General features: G+C 44.2%; 1 protein-coding gene across 1 annotated transcript in view; it reads right to left on the bottom strand.

Moving 5' to 3' along the window:
- The window catches only part of LOC138471718 (carboxyl-terminal PDZ ligand of neuronal nitric oxide synthase protein-like), a 436,867-nt gene that overhangs the window by 137,477 nt on the left and 275,401 nt on the right, over positions 1 to 23,989 (bottom strand). Inside the window, exons 3-7 of the mRNA XM_069609503.1 lie at positions 17,437 to 17,529; positions 12,082 to 12,140; positions 6,738 to 6,846; positions 3,791 to 3,932; positions 1,586 to 1,746 (exon numbers count right to left, since the gene is read on the bottom strand). Coding sequence (XP_069465604.1) covers positions 1,586 to 1,746; positions 3,791 to 3,932; positions 6,738 to 6,846; positions 12,082 to 12,140; positions 17,437 to 17,529 — 564 coding nt within the window. The remainder of the gene's footprint in view (positions 1 to 1,585; positions 1,747 to 3,790; positions 3,933 to 6,737; positions 6,847 to 12,081; positions 12,141 to 17,436; positions 17,530 to 23,989) is intronic.

Raw genomic sequence — 23,989 nt, forward strand, 5'->3', positions numbered from 1 at the left:
GCACCGGAGACAGAGCGCGTGCATATCCGAGGTGGGAAAGGGAACATCGCATGACAGGCATCTGCTGAAGCTAGCCGTGGCCGACATGCATCGGGGACAGACTAGGGCACCGGGGGACGGTGTTCCCAAAATCTGAAGATGAGAAAAAAAGCAAAAGATTAGGGAAAGCATATGAAATTAAGAGGCTTTGAGGCATCACCCAGGAGGTGCAGGTGAAAGTGGTCCGCTCCCGTCAATGCAGAAAAGAGGACAGAGGTTAGGGTTAAGGGAGCACATGCTCCTAAGGCCACGCCACCACGTGCATACATTTAAAGAGAAAGTGTTATTTTTCCAGTGAAAAAGGTTCCGTTCACATGCCTAGCGAGAGACGCCCGTACATGATGGAGGAAAGGGGACGGGTAATGTCAATTAATGCTTCAACCTTAACAAATGTCTTAAGCCAAGCAAGCAGCCATGTATCATAAATTACAAAGCACACAGCTCTACAGATAAGCAGTGACCAGGCACCATATTTACTTCCTAAAAAACAGGCAAATACTGTCTCTTTGCAAAAAACAAACGTTTTCTTTTCTAAAAACAAGCAAAAAAAAAAAGGATTCGGGAGTAAAAATCCCCCCAATAAATAAAATGGAAAACAAGAAAGGACTACACAAGATATATTGCCCCCGGCTTGCGTCCACGCAACATGAATGATAGGTTTGGATCAGTTGTAGCCGCAGATCAGTGCCAGAGAAAAGAACTTTACTATTGGGAGTGCCTGATCCAATCAAAAGTTTTAAAGTAAAAAAGAACCTTTAAATTTGCATGAATTACCAGTTGCAAAGAAGTATGGGTTAAAAAAAATGTATCCTGCAGTTTAAATATAGTATTACACACCAACATGTTATTAAAAAATCCCCATTGCGAACCGGAATTACTTTTTTACTCAGTAAAAAATAATTTTAGTTTTAACTTCACAAAATTAAAAACTAATCTGGATTCTGAGGCCACAGGGCAAACGGCACCTGCAAGTTACTTACAGGTTTTTCAAAAGAAAAAAAAACGCTTCCGGATGCGCTAGTGTCTGTCGGATTTAAAACTGCAACACTGTAAGAAAGTCTGTGTTCTCAACAACACAACCAATATGCGATAGACTATAGAGCAGAAAGACATTGTACATTCTATACAATGTTTGCTTTTAGAGTTTTTAAAACAAAGTGCTTGATGCATACAAAACAATATTTAATATGGTCTTTTGTGGAAACACCCAAAAAGAATGGGGTCAAAAAGACTGAGTACCAAATGTCCAGCCCCATTTGTTCGCATCAGTATATGTGGGGGGGTAAAATAATAGAAAATGTATAGGCGTAAGGTGGAGGAGTTGTGGGGGGTCTCCCCCCACATATATATATGCAAACAAAACAGGCTTTTTTCCTCTGTCTTTTAACACAGATCCCTCTGGAAGTGCTTAAGGACTTAAGACATGGAGGGAGAAAGGTTTTAGAATTTCTAATTGACCACAACTATCCAATCAGAAGGTATGGTGTAGATGCTGCAGCTTACCGCTTGCTAGAAAGTTCTTCAGTCTGAGAAAGCCTAGCCTTACCTCGTAGTTCAGTTCTTTCAGCAGTTGCACTTTTTTCAGGATCTCCCGCTCCGAAGCATTCAACGACGGCTCGCAATCTCCCTTCTCGGACAGGCAGATCGTGTTGCACTCAACATCAACTTGATGTGTGTCCTCCTTCTCTGCTCCAGTCAACTGGCGAACTTCCAAGTGAAGCAGCAAAAGAACATGGTAAAATAAATGAGATGTGTGCAGGAACAGCAGAGATATCAAACTTTGGGATAGCTGATTGTGCTCTTAAATCAAATAAGTGCAATCCGGTGTCTGCATTTTGCACATAACAAAAGGTATAATCCTCATCCAAATGGACTGGGTTGATTCATACATTTATTTATACTGCCTGCTAAAACACCAGGGATTCTATTTTTCAATAGATATTATCCCTATTAAGTGGAAAGGATACAGATTAAGGTGTAATACATCTTGTACATGAGAAAACATCAGTCAAACATGGACTTGCTTTCAAGGAACGTTAAGTGCTATTCACTCATGCTTAATTTAAGGTCTCTCGAGACCAGGGGTCTCCAACCTTTACATTGGCTTGACCTACTTTCAGTGGAGGGCCAACAGTGGAGAGCTACTTGCGGGCGATATCGAGGGTGGGGGATTTTCATAAACATTGGAACTTGTACTCATTTTTTAAGCTGTTAATTTTCCCTTTATAAATAGAGGGAATAACATATGCCTTCATGATTATGTTAGTTCAAAAACCTCTTTGTTGCATTCTTTTTTATTAGAAGCTGTCTCATAAAAAGACTTTCACAATGTAGGGAAATGATTGGGACATTCAATGTGAAGGTTGACACTACATGCCATCCACCAGTGCTCTGTAGTCTGGTGTATAACTTGATACAGCAACCCAACCTCACTTGCCTTATCCTCGTATACAGCTTGTCAGCCTCTGTCACCCTTCGTCCTCCAATCCAAGCCCCAGCCTCCAAGATAGCGGCGCCATGATGCTTTTAAAAGAAAAAAGCCCAGGCAAACTCACCTTAGCACAAAAGGAAACCACTGTGGCCAATGGGAGCACAGCTCTCAGCAAGGAACTTGCTCTGGCCAATCACAGGGCACATTCTAAATGTGTTAGAGATTTGCAGGGCTGTGACTGGTCAGAGCACTTTCCTTGCATCATTTTTAATTGTTTTCCTTTTTTTCTGAAAGTCGCGCGCGAGCGACTTCAAAGGCACAGGCGAGCTACTGGTCGCTCGCGATTGACTGGTGAACCCTGCTCTAAACTAATGACTGTAGCGATGCAACATGGTCCAGCTAAGATTGTTGTTAATCACCATTCGCATGCAATTTGCATGTGATCACATGCAGAAAATTAACCTTCTGCTCTCCATGTGCGCAGTCCGATTTCTGTGAGACGTTATCTCATACTTGGAAGCTGTGGATAGGCGCATGTTCAATCAGGATTTCAAATCCCCAGAGCTCCATTAGAAAGAGGAGAAAATCAGACACCAAAGCGGCGATGGGAAGCTGTGTGGCATGCAGATCTTTCGCTTGCTATGAAAGTGTTTTTTCTACAGATTCTTCTGAACATCAGATTTATTACCAAGCCGTGAGTAAAATCATTTTCTAAAACTACTTTAGCAGAAGTAAGGATGTTTTATGTCTAAATTGTCCTATTTCCCTGTTTGCACTACATCATGAGCATCCTCCCTTATGTTTGAAGTAATTTTTCCACCAAACAATGAACCCCTATAAGACCTAGCAAAGGATATAAAACCGCCAATGCCAATTATTTAAACTCACGGCTGAAATGGGTTACCTTAGTAGGGATTCACGCGGAATCCAACATCAAATAGTTGGACCATATTTCCTAATGTTGTTAAAATATTATGCATCAAGTATCATTGATGAATACATTTATATCTGAAAGATGAACCTGAAAACTCACAGGAATTAGATATTTATTGTGCCATGTCCTAAGCAATTCTTCATCCGTATGAACATAATTCAAGATCATGAAGTACAAGTCTATTGATGATATTGAACACAGAGAAATGGATGCACTCGAGATCGTAACCCCCACTTTTTGAATGACATGCACCTGCATAGGCATTATAAACCACTAAGTAGAGTGACCTAAGTTAGCCTCAGTAAAAGCCTAGACCATAGATTTCCCACATGGCCCCCAAAGGGTCTGAGATTACTTCTTCCGAGACAGCAGTAAGCTTAGGCTACCTTTTATGGGATGCTCCTCCACAGATTTATCACTGGCACCATCTGCTTGTTCGTCCGCGCTCTGCTGGGCGTACTGCAGGCTCATCTTGTGGCACACCTCGAAGGCCTGTCCTACCGTCCGGACGATTCTCATGGCTTGGCTCTGGAAAAGACAAGTTATTTGCATTTAGCGCATTCCCCCAAAGCTGTTGTGGGATCAGCAAAGATTAAAAGGAAGCAACAGAATACGGGCGGCCACCTATAAAAGAGTAGACCCAACCCGCTCGTGCAGCTAACCCCACAATCCAGGGCTGATGGGGCTTTACAGGTGAGGGAAAATGTTACCTTCCCAGGCATCTGAGATAGGAATAGTACTTTGAATTAATACAGACATGAGGGTTAACATCCCTCCCCCAGCACAGGTTTGGGAGTCAAGTCTGGGTTTTTATTTCCATTCCCTTCATCTTTTCAAATGGGCTTTCCCATTGATCAATCGCTTTCCTGTCGAGGCATCAATTTTCCATTGATCCACTTTTCTTAATAACTCTTTAACTCTTACGTTCAGCAATGTTTTTGGTACCGCCCTCCCCTTACCTCGTGTCCAATTGTCAACTATAGGCCCCCCCCAACCAAAAAATAAAGTCAGTAAGCATTACATCTTGCAGTACTGGGCATCAGAACCCCGTCTCCTTGCATTCCTTCCGCCCCCTTTGTTATTACACCAAGTCCCATCTTTCCCATACCATCTGGAATTTGCCGGGACAACCTCTTTGCTTATATACCAATTCATTTAGAGTTTTGCAAAGGTCCATTCCCGGGCTTCCATTTTGCCACTGTCGGCACCTCCTCCATCCCCCACTTGGTTTCCAGGTCTCTCTTGCCACCACCAAGCCTGTGGCAATCAATTGCTTCCCGCCACTATTTGGCTTGAATCAGTACTGCCTGGATACAATCGATCATATTCTTCCATACAACTGCACTTAAGCGATAACACCCGATTCGGAGGGCCGACTCAGAAGGTAACAGCCCGGGGCCCACTCAATCCAACCTGCCGGATCGGGTGTTATTGCTATTAGCACCCCAGGTTTTAAATCCAGAAGTCCGGGGTGCAAAGAGCAATATATTTTGTTTCAATTAACAGGATGCCTCAGAGCGTCTCATTCATTGAAACAAAATACTTAAGATGGCCGCCATGGCTCTGGAAGGTGGGGCTCCATACAGAGCCCCTCTTCCATTTCCATGGTGGCCCAGGAGGCTGGGGTGACGGCGCTTGCGGAGTCGCCACCTAAAGAAATCAGGTAAGTGAGGGTGGGTGGGTACAGGAGACCCGAGGAGAAGGGCGTGGGTGTTTTAAGATGGCAAGGCATCCATCAGGGTGCTTGGAACGCAGGCTTGGATAGTGGGATTAAGACTGCGATCCAAGCGACCTGATTGATTGGCCTCCCCACCCCGGGTGCTTATACACAGTGATATTCTCATTTTAAAACTTGATGTTTAAGCAATGATACCCGATTTAGTGGGCCAGATCGGGTGGTAAGGACCCGGGGCCCAAGTTACAGCATTAACATTGGGACCCAGTGCCGTTTCCACCCGATTCGGCCCGCCGGATTGGGTATCAAAGCTATTAGCACCCTGGGTTTGCAATCTGCAAACTCGGGGTGCTGACAGCAATGGATTTTGTATGAATGAACAGGACGCCTCGAGTCGTCCCGTTAATTCATACAAAATATAAATATTTAACTAATATGACACAGAGCTGGAAGACGGAAGTCTAAGCGGAGCCCCTCTTCCATTTCCATGGTGACCCAGGAGGCTGGGGCGATGGCGGCGGAGGATGACCTGCCGCCAAAACAATAAGGTGAGTGGGGTAGGGGGTGAGAATGGGAAGGAACGGTGACCAAGGGAAGTAACCTGATTGGCTGGCTCCCCCACCCCTAGTGCTAATTTACAATATCCTCACTTGTCAGGAATCTTATACTACTGCATGCAAGAAAAAGATATAAACTAACACCAACTATTATGTCATCTTCCTTACTATAAAAGCAAACTGTTGGTTTACTTTCCTGCACTGTCACGCACAAGTGGTCCTCCAAAGCTCAAAACCCATCTACAAGTACAGGGAAGCAAAGCTAACCTCAACCACATCAAAGCGCTCCCAAAAAATGAAAACTACAAGACTGCTACATCAACACCCAGCATTAGCATTTATGTCCCACCACAGAGCACTTCAACTGCCAATGGTTTCACTTCCAGGATTGAGTGAGTACTAAATAATGGCCTGGTGCAGCAGACAAGAATTCCAAGTACCCCACTGTGTCCCTGGTGTTATCAGCACAAGATGTGATATTTGATATACCTCCCACTTTTTAATATATCACCTAAGAGGAGTTGGTATTGCATGGGAAACTTAAAGCAAGGGGAAAAGAATGAGTTTGCCCAATACAATACTTGTAATCCCATGAAGTAAATATCCTATGTGATCCCAAGTTATAAATAGGTTGTATTTTTTTTAAAGCAGTGTTTTAAAAACCATGTCTTTTTAGAGTGTCAGCCATACTCTAAGCGAGACCCTAAATTAAACATTTGAAGAACAATGGACATACTGATGGGAAAACCAGGGATGCATATGTCATTACAGAGCACTCCACCATTATCTCATGATATACGTGCCTATTGGCCAATGATATCTCGATTAACTTAGTGCAATCCTAGCTTTTCAGCCAACTGCACTTTAAATTCTGGGACTCATTTTTGGATACTTGCCTACACACCCAGAAAGAAAAGTGATCTCACCAAAAATGGACAGGCTCGGGACATCGGACACAGATGGCAGCAGGGTTAGCCGGCAAACGAAGCCGACATCCAAACCACAAATTTCCAAAAGCACCAGACCATGAAATTATATGAAAGATTTCTGCAATACAGCAAAGCCCTTGAGCAAGATTTGGCACCTGCGGTGATCACCCACCTTCTTTTTGGATTTGAACACGTTGCAGCGGAACGTGTTGCTGGGTCCGTCCCTGGCGATGTAGCTGAAGATCTTCAGGTCTTGGGAATCGTGGGACACATAAAATATTCTGGAGGAAGAAGCACATCAGATGATCCAGCACAAGCAATGGTGACCTTCAAAATAGACTTTCCCGGCCAACATTGTGTCATCAAACCTTGGATCCCAGATTGGATCAATTTCATGAATTAAATATGGAAAATGGAGTGCGTGTACCCAACTTATTCAACCCTACCCTATAGATTCCACAAACAGTAAAAGCTGCATTTAATACATACTCTGAGACTGAGCTGTTGTAAACGATAGGAAATAGTTGGGACTTCAGACATTTTCTTCAGTTCATGTATTGAACAGAGGCAGACACCATCTGAGATAGATGGTGTGTGGGGTGGCATTGGGGTGCAGAAACAAAGGTTGGATATGGTCACCTCATTGCGAGGCGAACTTAGAGCACTCCAGACAGTGTGGTCACCTTACTCAAAACAAGATTCTCCAAGGAATAAAAATGTTGCAAACAAATTTAGTTTTTTTTTTTAGCGCCCACCTTCATTGGTAAAGAAAAATAAACTGTTGTGGCTGTGTTGTGCTGCGTGACCAAGGAATATGTGAAGGAGGGTGCGAGCACGCATGACAACATTGTGATTTCTACATTTGTTCAATGACACTCCTAGTCCCTCAACTATATAGAGTATAGTAAAAATTCTTACAAAAAACAAACTCCGCCCATTCTCTTTAGTTTTGGATGAAAGTTGGCAAGTCAACTTTGCCAAATTATTCCCATATTACGTGAGCGATGGGATTCGTGTAAGTATACAGGACAGTATAGTTTTCTGTTTCCTTCCTGTACAGCATTCACTAAATCCTAAATCATTGTTTTGCCTGATCCTTACACAACTGCAATCTTGCACACCCTGAGGGGATGAATGCTCCAATTAATCAATGTATACTGCTGCTGGCCCCTCGCAACTCCACCACCGTCCTCAATTAAGATTTTGCCAGGCCATTCAGGCCTCCAGACTGCACCTAACAACCTGAATATGCCCAAGTAATTACTTTTGAAAGTTTAAGAATGTGTGCCTGTTGGGGGAGTATGCACACTAAGGGTATGCATACTATTACATTACGAATAGAATTGGATGGAAACATGTGTACTAAGTCTTTTGTAAATCTAATAGTGTGCATAGGCTAACTTGCAACACATCCCCTTTTAATGTATTTATTAACTATGTGAGCTAGATCTCTGAATTTAGAGCCCTTTGAGGTGGTGATGTCACAATCTCAGAACACACTGTAAATTCACCAACATTACCAAAATATGTCTTGAACATCGAAGAAGTTATTTTCAATGCTTAAAAAAGTGCGCAAGTTAGGGGTTGTACACCTTGGGATGTGAATTGGCAGGATGGTTCTGGTTTGTCGCGCTGGCCTAAAAAGTCATGAGTTCAATGATCACATATATAGTCAACATAAAGAAGATTTTATGTTAGATCAAACACTTCAGCCCTTCAGCCAACACATGTTTTGACACTTTGTCCTTGTCAAGTCTGATCAGTGGACATAAAACATGTTGACACATTGGTAGCAAGAGTGGAATTTGTTAAACAGAAATTATCGATACATACCATTTTCGAGGTTTGGCAAGGGCGAGGACAGGTAAGGCAACAAGCGGACATGGGGAGTAAAATTATTTCAAATGACAGAGGATCCTCATACAATAATTTTCATACTTTTCTAAAGTTACTATTAGATTCTGAAATACAGTGTTTTCTTCTAATCCATGTGATACTTCGGAGGTATCTATATGCCTCACCACAGCTTGCCTCTACTAAATTGTGTCACATTAGTTTGTCATTTGAACATGTGTACCGAAATTAGAATACACCGAATACAGCTGCCAATAGATGACACCAACCTAGTACTGGACCATGTGGTATCCTCCTGTAATCAGGCATCTGAGCAACACCGCATGATAGCTCTCAACAAGCTGCCAAAGTGTATATGAAATTAAGGTTGGAAGAAGAAGCACACACATGCCCCGCACTGACACTCTAACAAACAAGTGTGAGACTTTCTCACCGTATACATACTCTATACAAAAAAGCTCTTAGCATGGGCTAACATTTTTTGCCCCAATTGTTTTGTTCCATTCACGCATTATCACCCGTTTTCTCCAATCCTAAACCTAGCAGGCTATTCTGTAAATATCAGAGGTTTAATTTTTAGCAAATATGCCCTCTAAAACACCTTTACTGTTATGTTATTTTACCATCAGATATCTGCACCACAACCTGGCTCAGCGGTATGTCTCAAGAAAATACATTTGGCCACTGGACCCGGCGCACAAATGTAAATATTTACACTCTCCATAGAGAGATGCGCACCGAGTGTGTGATGACACGCGCCCGGTTGCGCGAGACGTCTATCTCGGCAAGATATAAACACTGGCGCGCAGATGGCCGCTCGCGTAGCACAAGACGAATTCAAGGGACGCTTAGCCTCCCATTAGGTAAGTGAAGATTGCCGTCTTTAACCCGCACCGACTCGTGTTTTGATCTAATATCTTCACGAGATACTTTCGGTATTCTACAATTATCTTTAGCAGTCCTTTCATCAGTTCTAGCACTGAGTGACTTACAATTTGCTTTAAATTAATGTTTTTGTAGATAAAATGCTCGTATTACTTGCAACTATGCAATATGCCATCCAAGCAATTGCTCACTCTATATAATTACGTTTTCCCACCTATTTACAGGGATTCAAGTTCTAGCCAGCCAATGTTGCAAGGGAACACTGCCACTGAATTCAACTCAAGATTGAGTGGTAAGTGTAATTTATTACTACCTCCCTTTCTGCCTAAGAGCACTAATTCCTCAAAATCCCAATCAGGATATTTTTCACTCCTCCCAGTTCTTCAAATAGACACACACCATACCTGCAAAGCAAACCATTATTTGAAACATAGCTTTACCTAAGACCATTAGCGTAGTGTTGACCTACGATAATATTTGTCATACCAATGATCCGTCAATCCTTCGAGCTGTTCACCTGTGCTCATCTTTGAGCTTACTTTACAGGTTAACTCAAAAAGTCAGCATTGGTGAGTTCAAGATGTTTACTCGGCCCATCTTCACAGACCATAGTGTTTTTTTTATTTCCCTCACATGCACAGTCACTCCACTCTGGCAACTATGACAGCCAAACATCTGTCTGATTATCAATAAGGAAGCTGTAGGGATTTGGTATTATCCTGCATCTTAATGGAACCTTTAGTCAGTGTCTTGATTGACAATTGAGTGTTAAGGGTTAGAATGTTTATGTGTGACTGGGGTTCTATGAGAGTCAGTTGGGAGATGTAAGCCTACCTGGGAGGATGCAGGTGTATGTTGCCCTGAACCCAGATGTACTTGACCTTATATGATTATCACAATGTACTGGAACTCAATTAAAGAAGTCACCATAACATCACCTGAGGTCAGAGTCATCTGTGGGGAACCAAGAACCTTACATTGGCGACGAGGATTCTGGCTGTGCTGGGGGAACAGTGTTGAAGATGGCACATACACCTCCCCCCAACCCAAGAAGAAGACCTCCCAGGTAGGGCGAGCGCTTAATGCTGTAGGCGCAGAAGGGCCCAGTGCATGGAGCACAGGTGCAGAAAGTAAGGGGATGCGCCAGAGCCAGGGGCCAGCTGGCCTGTCACTAGCAGGACAGGTCAAGCAAAGAGGAAAGCAAGAGACTGAGGAGGGGCTGAGGGCCCAGAGACTGATGGCTTAAGGGGTCTGGGACCAGTAGCTGCAGCATGGAGGGCTTGGTGCCCAAGGCAGTAGCAATTTCAAGAGGCCTGGGGTCTAGTCACGCCTGAAAATTGTGAGGAAGCCATGCTGTGCAGCTGAGGGCTGTAAGCCCAAGGCAGTAGCAACAGGAGAGGCTGAGGGCCTAAGCTGCGCCTGTACATTAAAGAATGGGAAGTCATGTTAGGCAGCAGCAGGCTTGGAGCCGGGGCAGCAGCAAAACAGGAGGTTGGGAACCTAAGCTGTGCATAGAAGTGACAAGGATCTTAGAGCTTGTGGCTAGGGAGCTACGCCGTTACAAGAATGCTCAAAACCACTACATGGTTGTAGCTTCAGTTATGGGATTTTTGGGTGCTTCTTCCACCACAGTTTTGTTCACTCCATACCGCACAATACGTGATCTCTTATGTCACCAGACTGCAATAATTCATGTGTATTACAGAATCTAATAGTAACTTTCTAAAAGTATGAAAATCATTGTATGGCGATCCTCTGTCATTTTAACTAAATTGACTCTCCATATCCACTTCCTGTCCTCGCCCTCCCCAAACCTCGAAAATGGTATGTATTGATGATTTCTGTTTACCCAATTCCACTTTTATTACCAATGTGTCTACATGTTTTATGTCCACTGATCAGCCTTGACAAAGACAAAGTGCCAAAACACGTGATGGCTGAAGGGCTGAAGTGTTCGATCTAACAGAAAAGATCAAAATCTTCTTTATGTTGACTATATATGTGATCATGGAACTCATAACTTTGTAGGTCACCGCGACAAACCAGAACCATGCTGCCATTTCCTATTTACTTCTTGAGGTTGGGAGTAGAGCCTCAAGGTTCTGATTGTGAAGCAAGGCTGATTACTAAACGGGACTAAGAGCGCACTGGTAGTCGGTCCTACTCCTCCACTTTAAACTACTGGGATGTATTGTGTGTGGTGAGTTCTGAAAGGGGTTTACAGTGGCCATGTTAGCATATATTTACAGGCACAACTGTAGCACCATAAATATTAAACTCTGGCAATGAGGGCATACACTGTGGGCACCCATATCTTGAAGCCGTTTTATGGAGGAAATGCATGCACAGATTGTGTGCACAGCATCATCAGTCACACATTAGCCCTTGCTATTTCATTCCTCAATCCTTATATTAACATTAATTTATCTACTGTATATATTCTCCATCGGACCAATTGCGTCTGCGTGCATGAACTCAGTAATCGCTGTTGTACATTGAAAACATTTTCTATGAGATGTGTGACTGCTCATCTTTCCTCCGGGGTTGGGGTTGTATAGCACTTATGTCTTGTCCTATATGGACGTGCGGCCAATAAAGCACAGCAAAGCATTCAAATAAGCATCACTTGATAGGACAGGTTGCCCGAAACTCCAAAAACCTTTTCAACCTCAGACATATTTTAAAGTGTTTTTAAAACCTTATTCGGGACAAGCAATTCCCCTTCTAATCAGTTAAAACGATTCATTAAGACTGCTTAGCCTAAAACAAATGCCTACCTGTAAACAGGGTCATGCATAATCAGCATCTTGCTCTCATCCCAGGTCCATTCTTTCCTCTGCGGAAACAGAATGGGGAAAGGTCATTTCACATTGTAGGGTACATTAGTCTTGGCACCCAATGGGTTTGAAGGTTGCATAATAAGCTCAACCATGTGCAAACAAACTAAACCATGGCGAGGGAACTGGTAAGAGCAATAACTTGTTAAATATTGCACACCATGCACGGCTATCTAGTTTCTTAAACGTGTGCTGTTATTATCTAACTTAAACGGAAATAATTCCATCTGCCTCCAAAGTGTGAGAGGCGGGGTCTGCAGCCCAGGATTCACAATTCTATGTTTATTCATCGGCTGCTTTTTTTTCCTGCGACTGACAATTTTTTGCAGAAAAAAATCTTTGCATTTTTTATTTTTATTTGGGGGTTCCCCCTTCGGCCCCCTACCCTATTATGCCTTCCCTATACACCACACCTATCCCTTATATCCCCTCTCCCATATTTTTCAAAGATTTTTTTCAAGAAAAATGTTTCGGCAAAAAGTGCAGCAAAAAAAAAACGGGCAATGAATGAACGTCGTATCGGATTCACCTATGTGCTGGGAGGCTTTGAATCTGTGATCTATCTTATTAAGGGGGGTGTGGTGGTAACAGACCGCCCGCCGCAGGTATTTAGCCCTCCCACAAAGTATGCATCTGCCCTGGAGGCTGTTCCAGCCCAGGTGGCAAGGGGAGTCCTCGCCGGAGTGTGGGGTCGGGGGGTGGCATGTGCTAGACCAGCTCAGAGCAGAGAGCACCAACAGAGTAGAAAGGAAATAACCAGAGGGGAATAACAAGCCCAAGTTGGGTAAGGATTGGAGGGTAGTAGGTATGCACAACTGGAGGGGTAAAATAAGATGAAAGATGATAAAGACGGAGGGGGTCAAATGGAGTGGAATCAGGGCTCCAGTACTAAAAAAAAAAAAGGGGGTTGAGGGGAATGTGAAGCATGCATTGGAAGTGACATCACAGGAAGTCAGCATAGGAGACATTTTATTATATTTAAAGCAGGCGTTATCTGGTCTTGCGGCTAAGTGTGTGGCTTTTTAACCACATGACATGGGTTTGGGTGCCAGGCACGGGCACACTTCATGTGCATAAAAAAATAAATAATAATAAGCAATATTTTTTCGAAATCCTTAAAAAACACAGGGGGGACAACATCCACCCCCTCAAAAGAATTGGCAGATGCCGTCCACCGATGTGGTGGCTTGACTTGTGCCCCGAGTGGAATTGTGGACCGACAGAGGAAGAGGAGGAGGAAAAGATCAAAATTAACTATAGATGGAAAAATGTAAGACGAGGAAGAGAGACCGGCTGAGAATATATATGAATAGAAGCAAAGTGAAGGATTTCAACTAGGGACGTATAGAGGGAAGGAGTAACGAAAGAAGAGGGATTGAAAGTGAGACCGAAGCAGAGGAAGGATTGGATCATGGGGAGCATGACGAATGGAATAGTATGGAAGCGAGGGGGGGGTGTTCTTTTGAAGTATGAGTCCATTTGCAGTAGTATTTATGCATTTAGGACTAACACAATCTCAACCCGATACTAGGACCTGTGTCCTGAAGTAACAGAATAATGTTTTTCTATCAATGAGTCTACAGTACTTGTGGCAATCGTCAGCCAAAACATAGAATACACACGTTTTATAACAGTACAGGATGCGAGATGGTTCGGGAAACTGCACTTGGTCCTGTTTAGAAGTCTATATACTAGACAGTTAGGAGCGTTGAGTTCAAGTCCCAGCATGCACTGGTTCTCCTTTCAGTATCGCTAGGGATTTGGCCTGCAAGTCCCAGAAGTCGCGTTTCTCAACTCAATAACCAGTGACAGAATTCTCACTAGGGTGCCACTTCCCAGCATCCTGACTCAGTCTCTGCGTCGCCAATCATCACATCCTCTGCTTCTGGGGGTCCAGAGGCTGTTGTCCGGGCCCCTTCTCTACCTCTTAAGCAGCTCTTTGTCTCAGCAGCAATGATTGTGGAAGAGGATTTCTGGATCTCTCAAAGGAGAGCGTTCACAGTCCAGAGAACTCCACAGTGTGCACCGCTATCTGCCTTGTCCACAGCAGCCCAGCAGGTCACATGCCAGTGGCACATTTAGGTTTCCCCCACTCATACCTCTTATCCTTTTGTGTCACCCAGCACAGCTGAAAACAGAAGATTTCTTTTTTGGTGGTTGAGAGCCCAGTGAATTTTATGGGTGCAATAGGGGTTGCCAGGTGAGTGAAACGATTTCATGGCGCGTGACACCCACCAAAAGTGTGCGAGTTGAGAGGTTGGCACACTCATCAGGGTTTCCTGCATTCTGTATTTACTTTGTTACTCCGGGGACTGCGACATGACCATGGACATTGAAAAAAGACTCAGGACTTTGTTTTGTTCAATGTCTCATGGGGGGGGTGGGTCATCGCAATGAGGGTTATTAGAATATGAACTTTGGCATTTAACAACCAGTACTTCCATTAAGCAGTACATTTGGGGGGTGGATATAGCTGCTCCAAGGGCTGTGATAGTTATCTAGGAATACAATAATTACTTTTAAAAACTACTTGCTCCAAAAAATGTTGTCAGATGTCACATGATACGCGAGTATTCCTTGCTTGCAAAACTGTGCTAATGTAAAAATAATTAATCATAAATTGGAATCAAGTCACAAAAGACGCAGAGATGGAAAGTCTGCATTGGAAATGGACGCCGCCCTGCACGGAGTCTGAATACGAGTAGGATTTTGGAATTATGGATGGGAGGGGCGGTACCGCCCATTAGAAGAGAGGCACATATATGTCTGACACTCTCCTTACAAGCACCTTTCTTACACACCACTCTACTCTCCCCTTCAACTATAGCAAACACCCACTAAAGCCCACCACCCCATGCTTGATCTTCATGCCACATCGAGTCCAGCTCTCCAACCACCACCCAAGGATTACGATCATGCTGGCCGAGTAGACGCTTGAGGGCACCTTCCTCTTCTCTCCTCAGACCAGGGTCTGGTCATCCCTGGAAGGGATACAATACTCCTACCAAACCGTAGGAGCCAAGAGCTTTGAGACCACTACAGTGGTAAGTTGATGCAGTACAAAGGCTTCATGATCTAACATTTAGCATGAAGCAACTCACCACAGCAGAGCTCACCCTGCAACACACACATCAACACATATGTCTTAATATGTAGCGGCTTCCCAACACTTGAGCGCAGTTATGCTAGTTGGACTGGTACCGTTTTAGAAATAGCAGCCTTGTTCTGCTCCCACTGCCACACACACACCCACACCTCACCCATTGGAGGACACAAAGCAACGAGCGGTCATTAAAAGAGTAGACGCTGCACCATACACGACCCAAAAACAAAGCAAAGCACACAATCCTTCAGGTTACACTGCCTGTGCGAGTAAAAATGAGTAGAAAACCACCCTGGCCATACAATAATTTCATATTGATTTTCTCAGAAGGATCACATCAGAATCTATAAAGGTCTTACATTAATACTACCGCAAACCTTAAAGAATTTATAAGAATGCAATACATTTTTCTGTGTCATAAGTTCTTATAAAGGGTTCCAAAATCCCACTAGTTTCTCACAAGTACTTATAAGCTACTTATAAGAATCTTTTAAAGGCATTATTGTATGGGGCAAATACATTACCACCCACAATGCCACATGAGGAAAATTCCTCTGAGGAACGATGGTAATACTTTATTATTATTATTATTATTTCTTATAAAGCGCAAACCACCTGCAGGCCTCAGTGCGCTATGCAACAAAACAAGACAAAATAAACAGTGCCAAGACACCAAAAAAACAACAAAAAAAAAGAAGCAAAAAAACAATATCAGCAAGACACAGCGGGCTAATTGTCAAAGAGGTATTTTTTATAACCGCCGTAAAGCCATCCAGAGAGGGAATGCGACGCAAAGCAGGCAGCAAAGAATTCCACAAAGCTGGAGAAACATGGTCAAACATAGTATTGCAGGTCTGCTGCAGTTTAAAACGATGCGTCTCAAGATGATCCGCGTCATTAGAGCGCAATGTTCGGCGGACAGTCGCACGCTTAATGCAGCGAGAAAGTAAAATGAGGCCAGAATCGCACAAACACTTGTAAGTGAGGGCCAGTATCTAGAGCGAGATACGTGCCTTGATCCGCAGCCAATCGAGTCAGCGCCTAGCCAGTGTAACATGAACACGGCGCGAGAGCTCAAGAACAGCTCGCAGAACATCATTCTGAATAACCTGAAGCTTGGCCAGATTAGAATGAGATACAGAAAAGTAGACCGTTCGAAATAATCAATCTTAGGTCCAATAGTGGCAGAGTTATGGTCCGATAAATAAGGCTGCATCTGCTTGATTAGTTTGAGAAAATAAGCACAGGCGGATCCAAGATAAACACAGGAGGATCTAAGATAAGCACAGGGGATCTAAGATATGCACAGGGAATCTAAGATATGCACAGGGAATCTAAGATAAGCACAGGAGGATCTAAGATATGCACAGGGAATCTAAGATAAGCACTTGAGGATCTAAGATAAGCACAGGAGGATCTAAGATAAGCCCATGAGGATCTAAGATAAGCACAGGAGGATCTAAAATAAGCTGAAGAGGATCTAAGAGAAGCACAAGAGGATATGAGAGAATCGCAGACAGATCTAAGATAAGCACAGAAGGATCTGAGTTAAGCTCAGGAGGATCTAAGGTAAACTCAAAAGGATCTAAGATAGCACAGGAGGATCGAAGATAAGCACAGAAGGATCTGAGATAAACACAGGAGGATCTAAGAGAAGCACAGGAGGATCGAAGAGAAGCACAGGAGGATCTCAGAGAAGCACAGGAGGATCTCAGAGAAGAGCAGGAGGATCTAAGATAAGCAGAGGAGGATCTAAAATAAGGTCAGGAGGATCTAAGAGAAGCACAGGAGGATCTAAGATAAGCACAGCAGGATCTAAGAGGATCTAATGCCACACAAGTTCCCCTCTAAATGGTCTTGAAAAGGTTGGAAAGAGTGAGTATACTATTCACAACAATATGTTGCCGCAGATCTCCTTTTATGCATACCTCATGGCTCGCAATGTTTCTTGTACTTGCTGCAACATTCGGTTGGTGGTATTTTTAACGGCAGAGGCAATTACCACTGACAGAATTTACCAGAAGCTGTAATTAGTGAGTTTACCGCTCTTCAGAGCGGTTTTACAAGAGGTGTTAATTTAACGGCAGTATTTCTTTTCTAATGAGGCGTAAGAAGGCTCACAACAAAAGCTGTGAGATATTTTCCATAGTACGCTTCCACCCGCATCACAAAAAATGACAAGCGAAACCTACCTTTTGCTTTTTCCGTAGGACGACCTTCACCCCGTCCACAGACACGATTATGCTCACTTTCTTCTTCTTCATGCTCTTGGCTTTAAATTCATACTGAAATGCAAACAAAGAAAACATGACAGTTAGATTCAGTGTAGCATCACAACACTACTTGGGGGGTGGGGTGGGGGGAGTATGGGGATGCTCAGACTGAGAGCGTTAAAGTGCGCCAGCTCCTGGAACCACTCTCTAAGGCCAAGTGTTGTGGTCAAGGTGTAACCAGCATTGGTAAAGTCGAGAGGCCTAGCTTAGTAAATGTAAAAGTTAAGATTGTTTTGTTAACTTCGACACAGGACACATACAGATACGCTAAGGTAATAATACTTTGCGTTGAGTAAATTTGCTTCACACAAAACCAGTACTGGGTGCAATATCACAGCATGTGGCAATCCAGGTGCAGTAATATGGCATTTTCCCATGGAGTGCTATGGGATTCCAAACCTGGGAATACAGAAGGGTGTGCTTGACTCAATCATGCAGACCCCTTCCATTACCCCATGCAGTAACAGCATTTGAGTGTTGCAGTATTTCCAAAGAAAATATAACACGCGTAGAGAGGGATTGCATGTACAGACAAGTTATGTGTTTTCCCCAGGCACAGAGCACTGAAACACTACCCGGATACATGTTATTCAATGTAAGCAATGTCAGAGCAGAGGGATGAAAGTTTGCATCTTAAATGCTTGGCATGCAAGTGATTCCACCCCCTCCCCTCTAGCTTTTCCAAGGTTGCGTACTAGCAGCCATGGACTTTCCCCATTATAAAATAATTAACCGCAATGGTCCTCATGGAAGCAAACTTAGCAGGATGAAACTTCATGCATGCCTAATACATGACTGACTCTTCCACAGCCCCATCAGCTTTTCAGAGATCCATGTCTTTTATGGATTCCTTACATTATAATTTTATAAACCTCATTAGTATGCGCATTCTGATTGGCCCTCGCTGGGGCATTACCCAGCCGGGAATCCCTCGGCTGGGATTCCACAGCCATTGTTCCTGGTGGGGGGCGTAGCAGCCCTTCAGCCAATGAGAAGGCTCAAAGCGGGGCTATCCCCTCCCCGATCCTCCACACGGTTGAGAAGCTGCCTTCGCCCCCCGCTGGGGACTCAAGTATGTGTTTTTTCCCCTTTCCTCCCACCTCCCCACCCCACTTACCTTCTGCCTCCTTTGTCCCCGGCGGGCGGCGTGGCAGCCTCCAGCCATGTAGAGGCTCGGAGTGGGGCCATCCCCACTCCAAGCCTCCACACGGCTGGAGGCTGTCTTTGCCCCCCGCCGGGGATTCAAGTACGTCTATTTTTTTTTATTATTATTATTTTTTTCTCTACCTCTCCTCGCCCTCCCAACCCCACTTACCTTCTACTCTGTCGTCTTTCGGGAGCGAACGTGCTGGGAACACTTCTGTTCCCAGCGCGTCCACACCCATTGGCCGCCATGGAAAGAGAAAATGGATCCCCGTTTTCCCTTTCCCAGCGGCCATTTTCTTGGTCTTTTCAGATCTTGCGGGCCGGGGTACTAATAGCAATAGGCCCCAAGCGGCGGGGACATTACCTGCTCGGTGATGGCCTCGCTACTCGGGGCATATTGCTTAAATAATACCCACTGCATCAACCCCCAGGTGACGAAAAGCAGGCCCGGGTATGCCCAACATGTCGTTGATTTTTATGGTTTGACATGAAATCTTATAATTGCCCACTCAATTGCCAATTTCTTCAGAAGGACAAAAGATGGCATCCTTTCCCAACTACACAGATAGTTATGGAAGATGTAGTAACCTAGTGAGATCTTTCTACAGAATTGAATGCTCTGTCCCATCTCGAAACATTCACAGATGCACAGCACTCCACTTTCTCCTCCTATCCCCTCATCCAGTCTCACATCCACACCTCCCGGTCGCCAAATTTTACCTCCCTTCCTGCAGCAATTGAAGTTATTTCGTACATGTTTCCCACCTTTCAACCACCCCTTCCCTCCCCCAAGAATCAACCCTAGTCTGCTGGAACTTCAGCCAAACTTCCCTCAATATGAACGACTCAAAAGGGAGATTGGAAAATGTTAGCTCCTCGGGAATATGCAAACCTACCCCAATCTCGTTTGGGGCTTGCAGGAGCGCAAGGAGTATTTCTGAGACACTTTGCTTGTGCCTATTTACTGCAGATCGTTGTTGGAAGGCCAGGAGAGATTGGCACTAGGTTAGCGAGCATGCAGAGAGATTTCAAGATATCTTACCAAAAGTTTGTGCCCTGTCCCAATCAATCGCACGAAGAAAACTGACAAATGCTAGGCTGACCCACAGCAGCCAGGATTGGCCCATTGGAGTAGGTTTGAAATATACCACTCTGATGTGACAGCTTGACTATATAATGGGCTGCCTATCTACTGCCTTTAGAGAAATCGTCTGAAAAAGGCTTTTGCCTGGCTCGCCCTCTAGGAATAGTCAACCCAAAGTCATCTGCCACTGGAGAAGAAGCAGTGGTCGAAGTGTACCGAAAAAGGTAGTGGGACTGTGGTCTCGGCAGGGGAGAGGGTGGGCCGAAGCATAGTGCAAAATGTGACTAGGTGTTGCGGCCGGGGCATTGCAATAATCTAAGTGAAGCTCCTACTACAACTTTACACTTGCACAGGGATATGAGCGAACAAATCCTCTGTATGGATTGGTGACTATGGTCGTAAAAAGTAGAGGAATGGTAAACAGAAAAAAATAAAAAGTAGTGGAACAACGCTTGCGGCCGTACCCGCTCACTTCGATCACTGAGGTGAAGATAAAGTCTACAACAAGGAAGAAAAGCCCTTCCCATATACATTCCAGAGGAACATTTGAGATGACTTGCTTTCTGGACAAGGGCTGACCGCAGCTGAGATTATTGTTACTCAGGATCCTGTTCAGTGGAGGCCCTGAAAATGCTCTCTGCCCCCTTCCTGGCTGGAAATTGCACAAGGACTTACCTTGTTCTTTAATATCCTGGGACAGGATTCCCCTGCAAACATAAGTCAAGAAACGGCTCTGGGCACTGTTTTCCATCTTTGATCTGCTTTCAAGTCGTTTTTCAAGATGCTGCAAGCACCACAACATGCTTTTGACACGCCCTCCAGCAGTTTCAGCTGATAGCCAATGAAGAATCGCATTGCATCATTGGACCTCAAACCGGCCTTGACCACTTCAAGACGACAACTCCACTATCAATCACCTGCCGGTTTGTCAGCCAATTCGAGTTGATCATCACTGCATCGTGGGACCATCTCCAACCAACTCTACTCCCTCAATGCACTCAATCCATTGGGAACCACTGACTGGACACACTGTAAAGCATCTAGAGGCCTGTCACAATGAATTTGTGACCGAAGGAAAAGCCTTAAAGGTATTCTGGATGTTCTATCCCCCTGGTCTGCCTTAAAGGGCCTCATTGACATGTAAGATGCCAATCATCTTTTTAAAAATATCGTGATTGAATTTGAACATGACTGCTGAAAATATTGCCCATCTCTCCTCGTTGTCAGACCTAGCGGGCCTCTTTCATCTTAAAGTCTGCATATTCTGGGTCTTCTCGTATTTATTTTTCGATTAGTCCGTTTGTATTTTAAGTGTAAAGTCTCATTTCTAAGAGAAACTTGGTTGAACATGCTTTAATTTTGGTACTCCAGTACCATTGTTGTTTGGAAACTTCTTTGCTAGCTCACATCCCTCATGAACGTTATAGCCTACCCTCAGCCCACGTTACCACAAGAGGAGAAGCAGGTGTACCTGTCGAGAAGTGCCCATTTCACATTTATGATTAGGATCACTGCTGGTTTAGTAGCATTGTGGGGCTGGGTAGTAATTTTATACACCAGAATGTAAATGTACCACAAACCCCCCTCTATGTCCACACTGCAACATTCTGGATGAAGCTTTTGGCAATGCACTCCAAGCCTGCACATGATTAATTATTTGTGTCTTGATTGATCATTGATTAATTAGCCCCCAAAAAGTTTTTTCACCCATCTATTGATGTATGTATATTTGGAGTTTATAAGCTTGAACCCAAGAGTGTGGCAGTTTTAGCAGCCCAAGCTCTGGTGTTGAGGAAGAGAAGCGCTGCAATTCCTCCTTAACAGAGTTGTTTAGTGGCTTTCTGATGGATGGGGATTTGACATGGGAAAGGGCTGGTGCCTGTTGTGTATCTGGATGATGCCACCGCACAACACACAGCAGCGCCCCTGGGGAGGGGGCATACAAGTTAACCAATGATGAATCTCAAAATAGATTGTACATTTTGGCCCTTCCAGTATGATTAGGGTGGGATTGGCCGACTTCAAGCTCATCTATAATAGTGTAATGCGTCATTTATATAGCGTCTTTCACCATTAGTATGGTCACAGCGTGCTGTAGGTTTAACGCCCTCAGGGGGCTGAGAGAATGGGAATAATTTTGAGGAGCTGCTAGTATGCATGTGTGCATTTTTGCCAGTACGATGATATGTGGGGTGGCCAAGTCCCTGGTAGCCACCCATATCGATCTGGCATTTGGAAGTTTGGTGATAAGTGCTCTAGAGGGGTATGCAGGAGCAGGAGAGAACATATGTGTGCAGCTACTTATCATGTTTTTGTCGTAAATGGTAGCTGCATTCTTATGGCAAAGGTGTTGTGTGAAGTGTCTTCCAGTGGTGTATAATGGCAGATGCGTGTGGGTCTGCGGCCGTGCCTTCTGCTGGTTTCCCTATGCATGGGTGGTGAGAGGTTAAATGCATTGGGCCTCATTACGACCCTTGCGCTAATGGGTTAACGGTGCCGTAAAAGGCTGCGGCGCCGTTAACCCATTAGCGCCTAATTACGAGGTCCCTTTACGGGACCCGACCTTAACGGCTGGTCTAGACCAGCCGTTAAAGTAGGGACCCGCAAAAGGATCTTCGCGGTAAGTATGGTACCGCAATTTGCGGCACCGTACTTAGCGCCTTCGCCATTCCCATTATGCCCTATGGGGCAAAAATGGGAATGGGAAAGGGCCATGGGGAAATGGGGAAGTACTGCCCCGCCAACCTTGGAATGGGGCGGTATTTCCCCATTTCACCGTGGCGGACACGTTACGATACCAGCACCAACCATGGTGCTAATAGCGCCATGGTTTAGCGCCAGTATCGCAATGAGGGCCATTGTCTACATTCTAAACCGTGGCCCAGAATAAAATAATGGCTAAACTCTGAGTCAACTTACTTTAAGTTAGAGGCTAAATTCTACATGCTCCTAGATTCACTGCAAAGATTACCATCGACATGCTTCTAGATTCAACATCTGCCTGCATTCTACCTTCTTCTAGATGCAAACCTTGGCGAACATTCTTCTTTTTGCTTAGATTCAGTATCTTTGCTAGTTAGAATCCATACAAGTCTATTCTTCGTTCCCCAAAATTCAGTGTAATGGCTACATTCTAAGTTCACTTGGAATTCAATGTAGTGGATGCATTCCACAAGGACCTGGAATAAAGCGAGCGGCTGCTTTGCATAGGTACCTAGAATCAAAACACTGGTTGTTTTCTTCATTCACCTAGATTCGAGCCTGGCTGCATCCCGGCTCATCCAGGTTCATGAGTGGGTATTGCCCAAGCAGTAGGCAACGGACTCTAGCCCCTTCAGAGAGTCTTTGATGCTGCTGTTGTGCAAGAATAAGACACAGATCATTAGTGAACAGCTGCATTGTGGGGAAACCAAGGATTGACTCTTTAAATGAACACCTGCTTGGTTTTCCCCTTAAATATCATTCGCAGCCAACCATATTCTTTCTGGCAACATCCTGAACTATTTAATGCTCTTTTTGTTTAATAAATACAAACACTAATTCCCACTCTATCCCCATCCTGGGCCTCGGTCCATTGTGTATGAGATCATTTATACTAATCCCAACTCAAACCCTAATTTATACTCCAAGCCGGTCACGCAAATGTATCGTAACCATGATGTTCGCCTTTCCTAATACTAACTCACATCTAGGGGACCTCTCTGCATTCCAATGTGTCCAGGAGTAGGAGAATATTGCAAAGGCACATTAATATTGCTAGTAACATTTCTTCATGTCACCATGGATTTCAATACAGAAATATATTATGCCATTAAGTTCATGGGTTGAGTTAATGTCTCTTGAGTTGAGTAGATGAACTGACATGGAGTCATCTGCTAACCTTAGAGAAAGGAGGTTTGTGACAAAAACGAAAGCAGAAGCGATCCGAAACATGAAAACCCCAGAGCCTCTTAGCAGGATCTGAGCTTTACCTCAGGTCATGGAGGCAAGTAATGGTAGAGGGGATGGATGCCGTCTTCTCTAAAGTGAGCTCTCAGACACTACGTGCTACGTGTCTTATTGTCTTACTATTTGTCTGTGTGTTCTTGTCTCTGCGCCCTGAAGCTTGAGAGCTACCGGCGCAATATAAATAAATAAATAAATAAAAATAAATAAATAGTGTTCATAGTTTCCCCAAGTGTGTGGCTGCCTGTACAGTGTGTACCAACCTGTGGCTTCTGGCAATGTTGAAAGCAGAAGTGA

The sequence above is a fragment of the Ambystoma mexicanum genome, chromosome 8, assembly GCF_040938575.1.
Source record: "Ambystoma mexicanum isolate Mex_15411 chromosome 8, UKY_AmexF1_1, whole genome shotgun sequence".
In the NCBI taxonomy this organism is placed as follows: Eukaryota; Metazoa; Chordata; class Amphibia; order Caudata; family Ambystomatidae; genus Ambystoma; species Ambystoma mexicanum.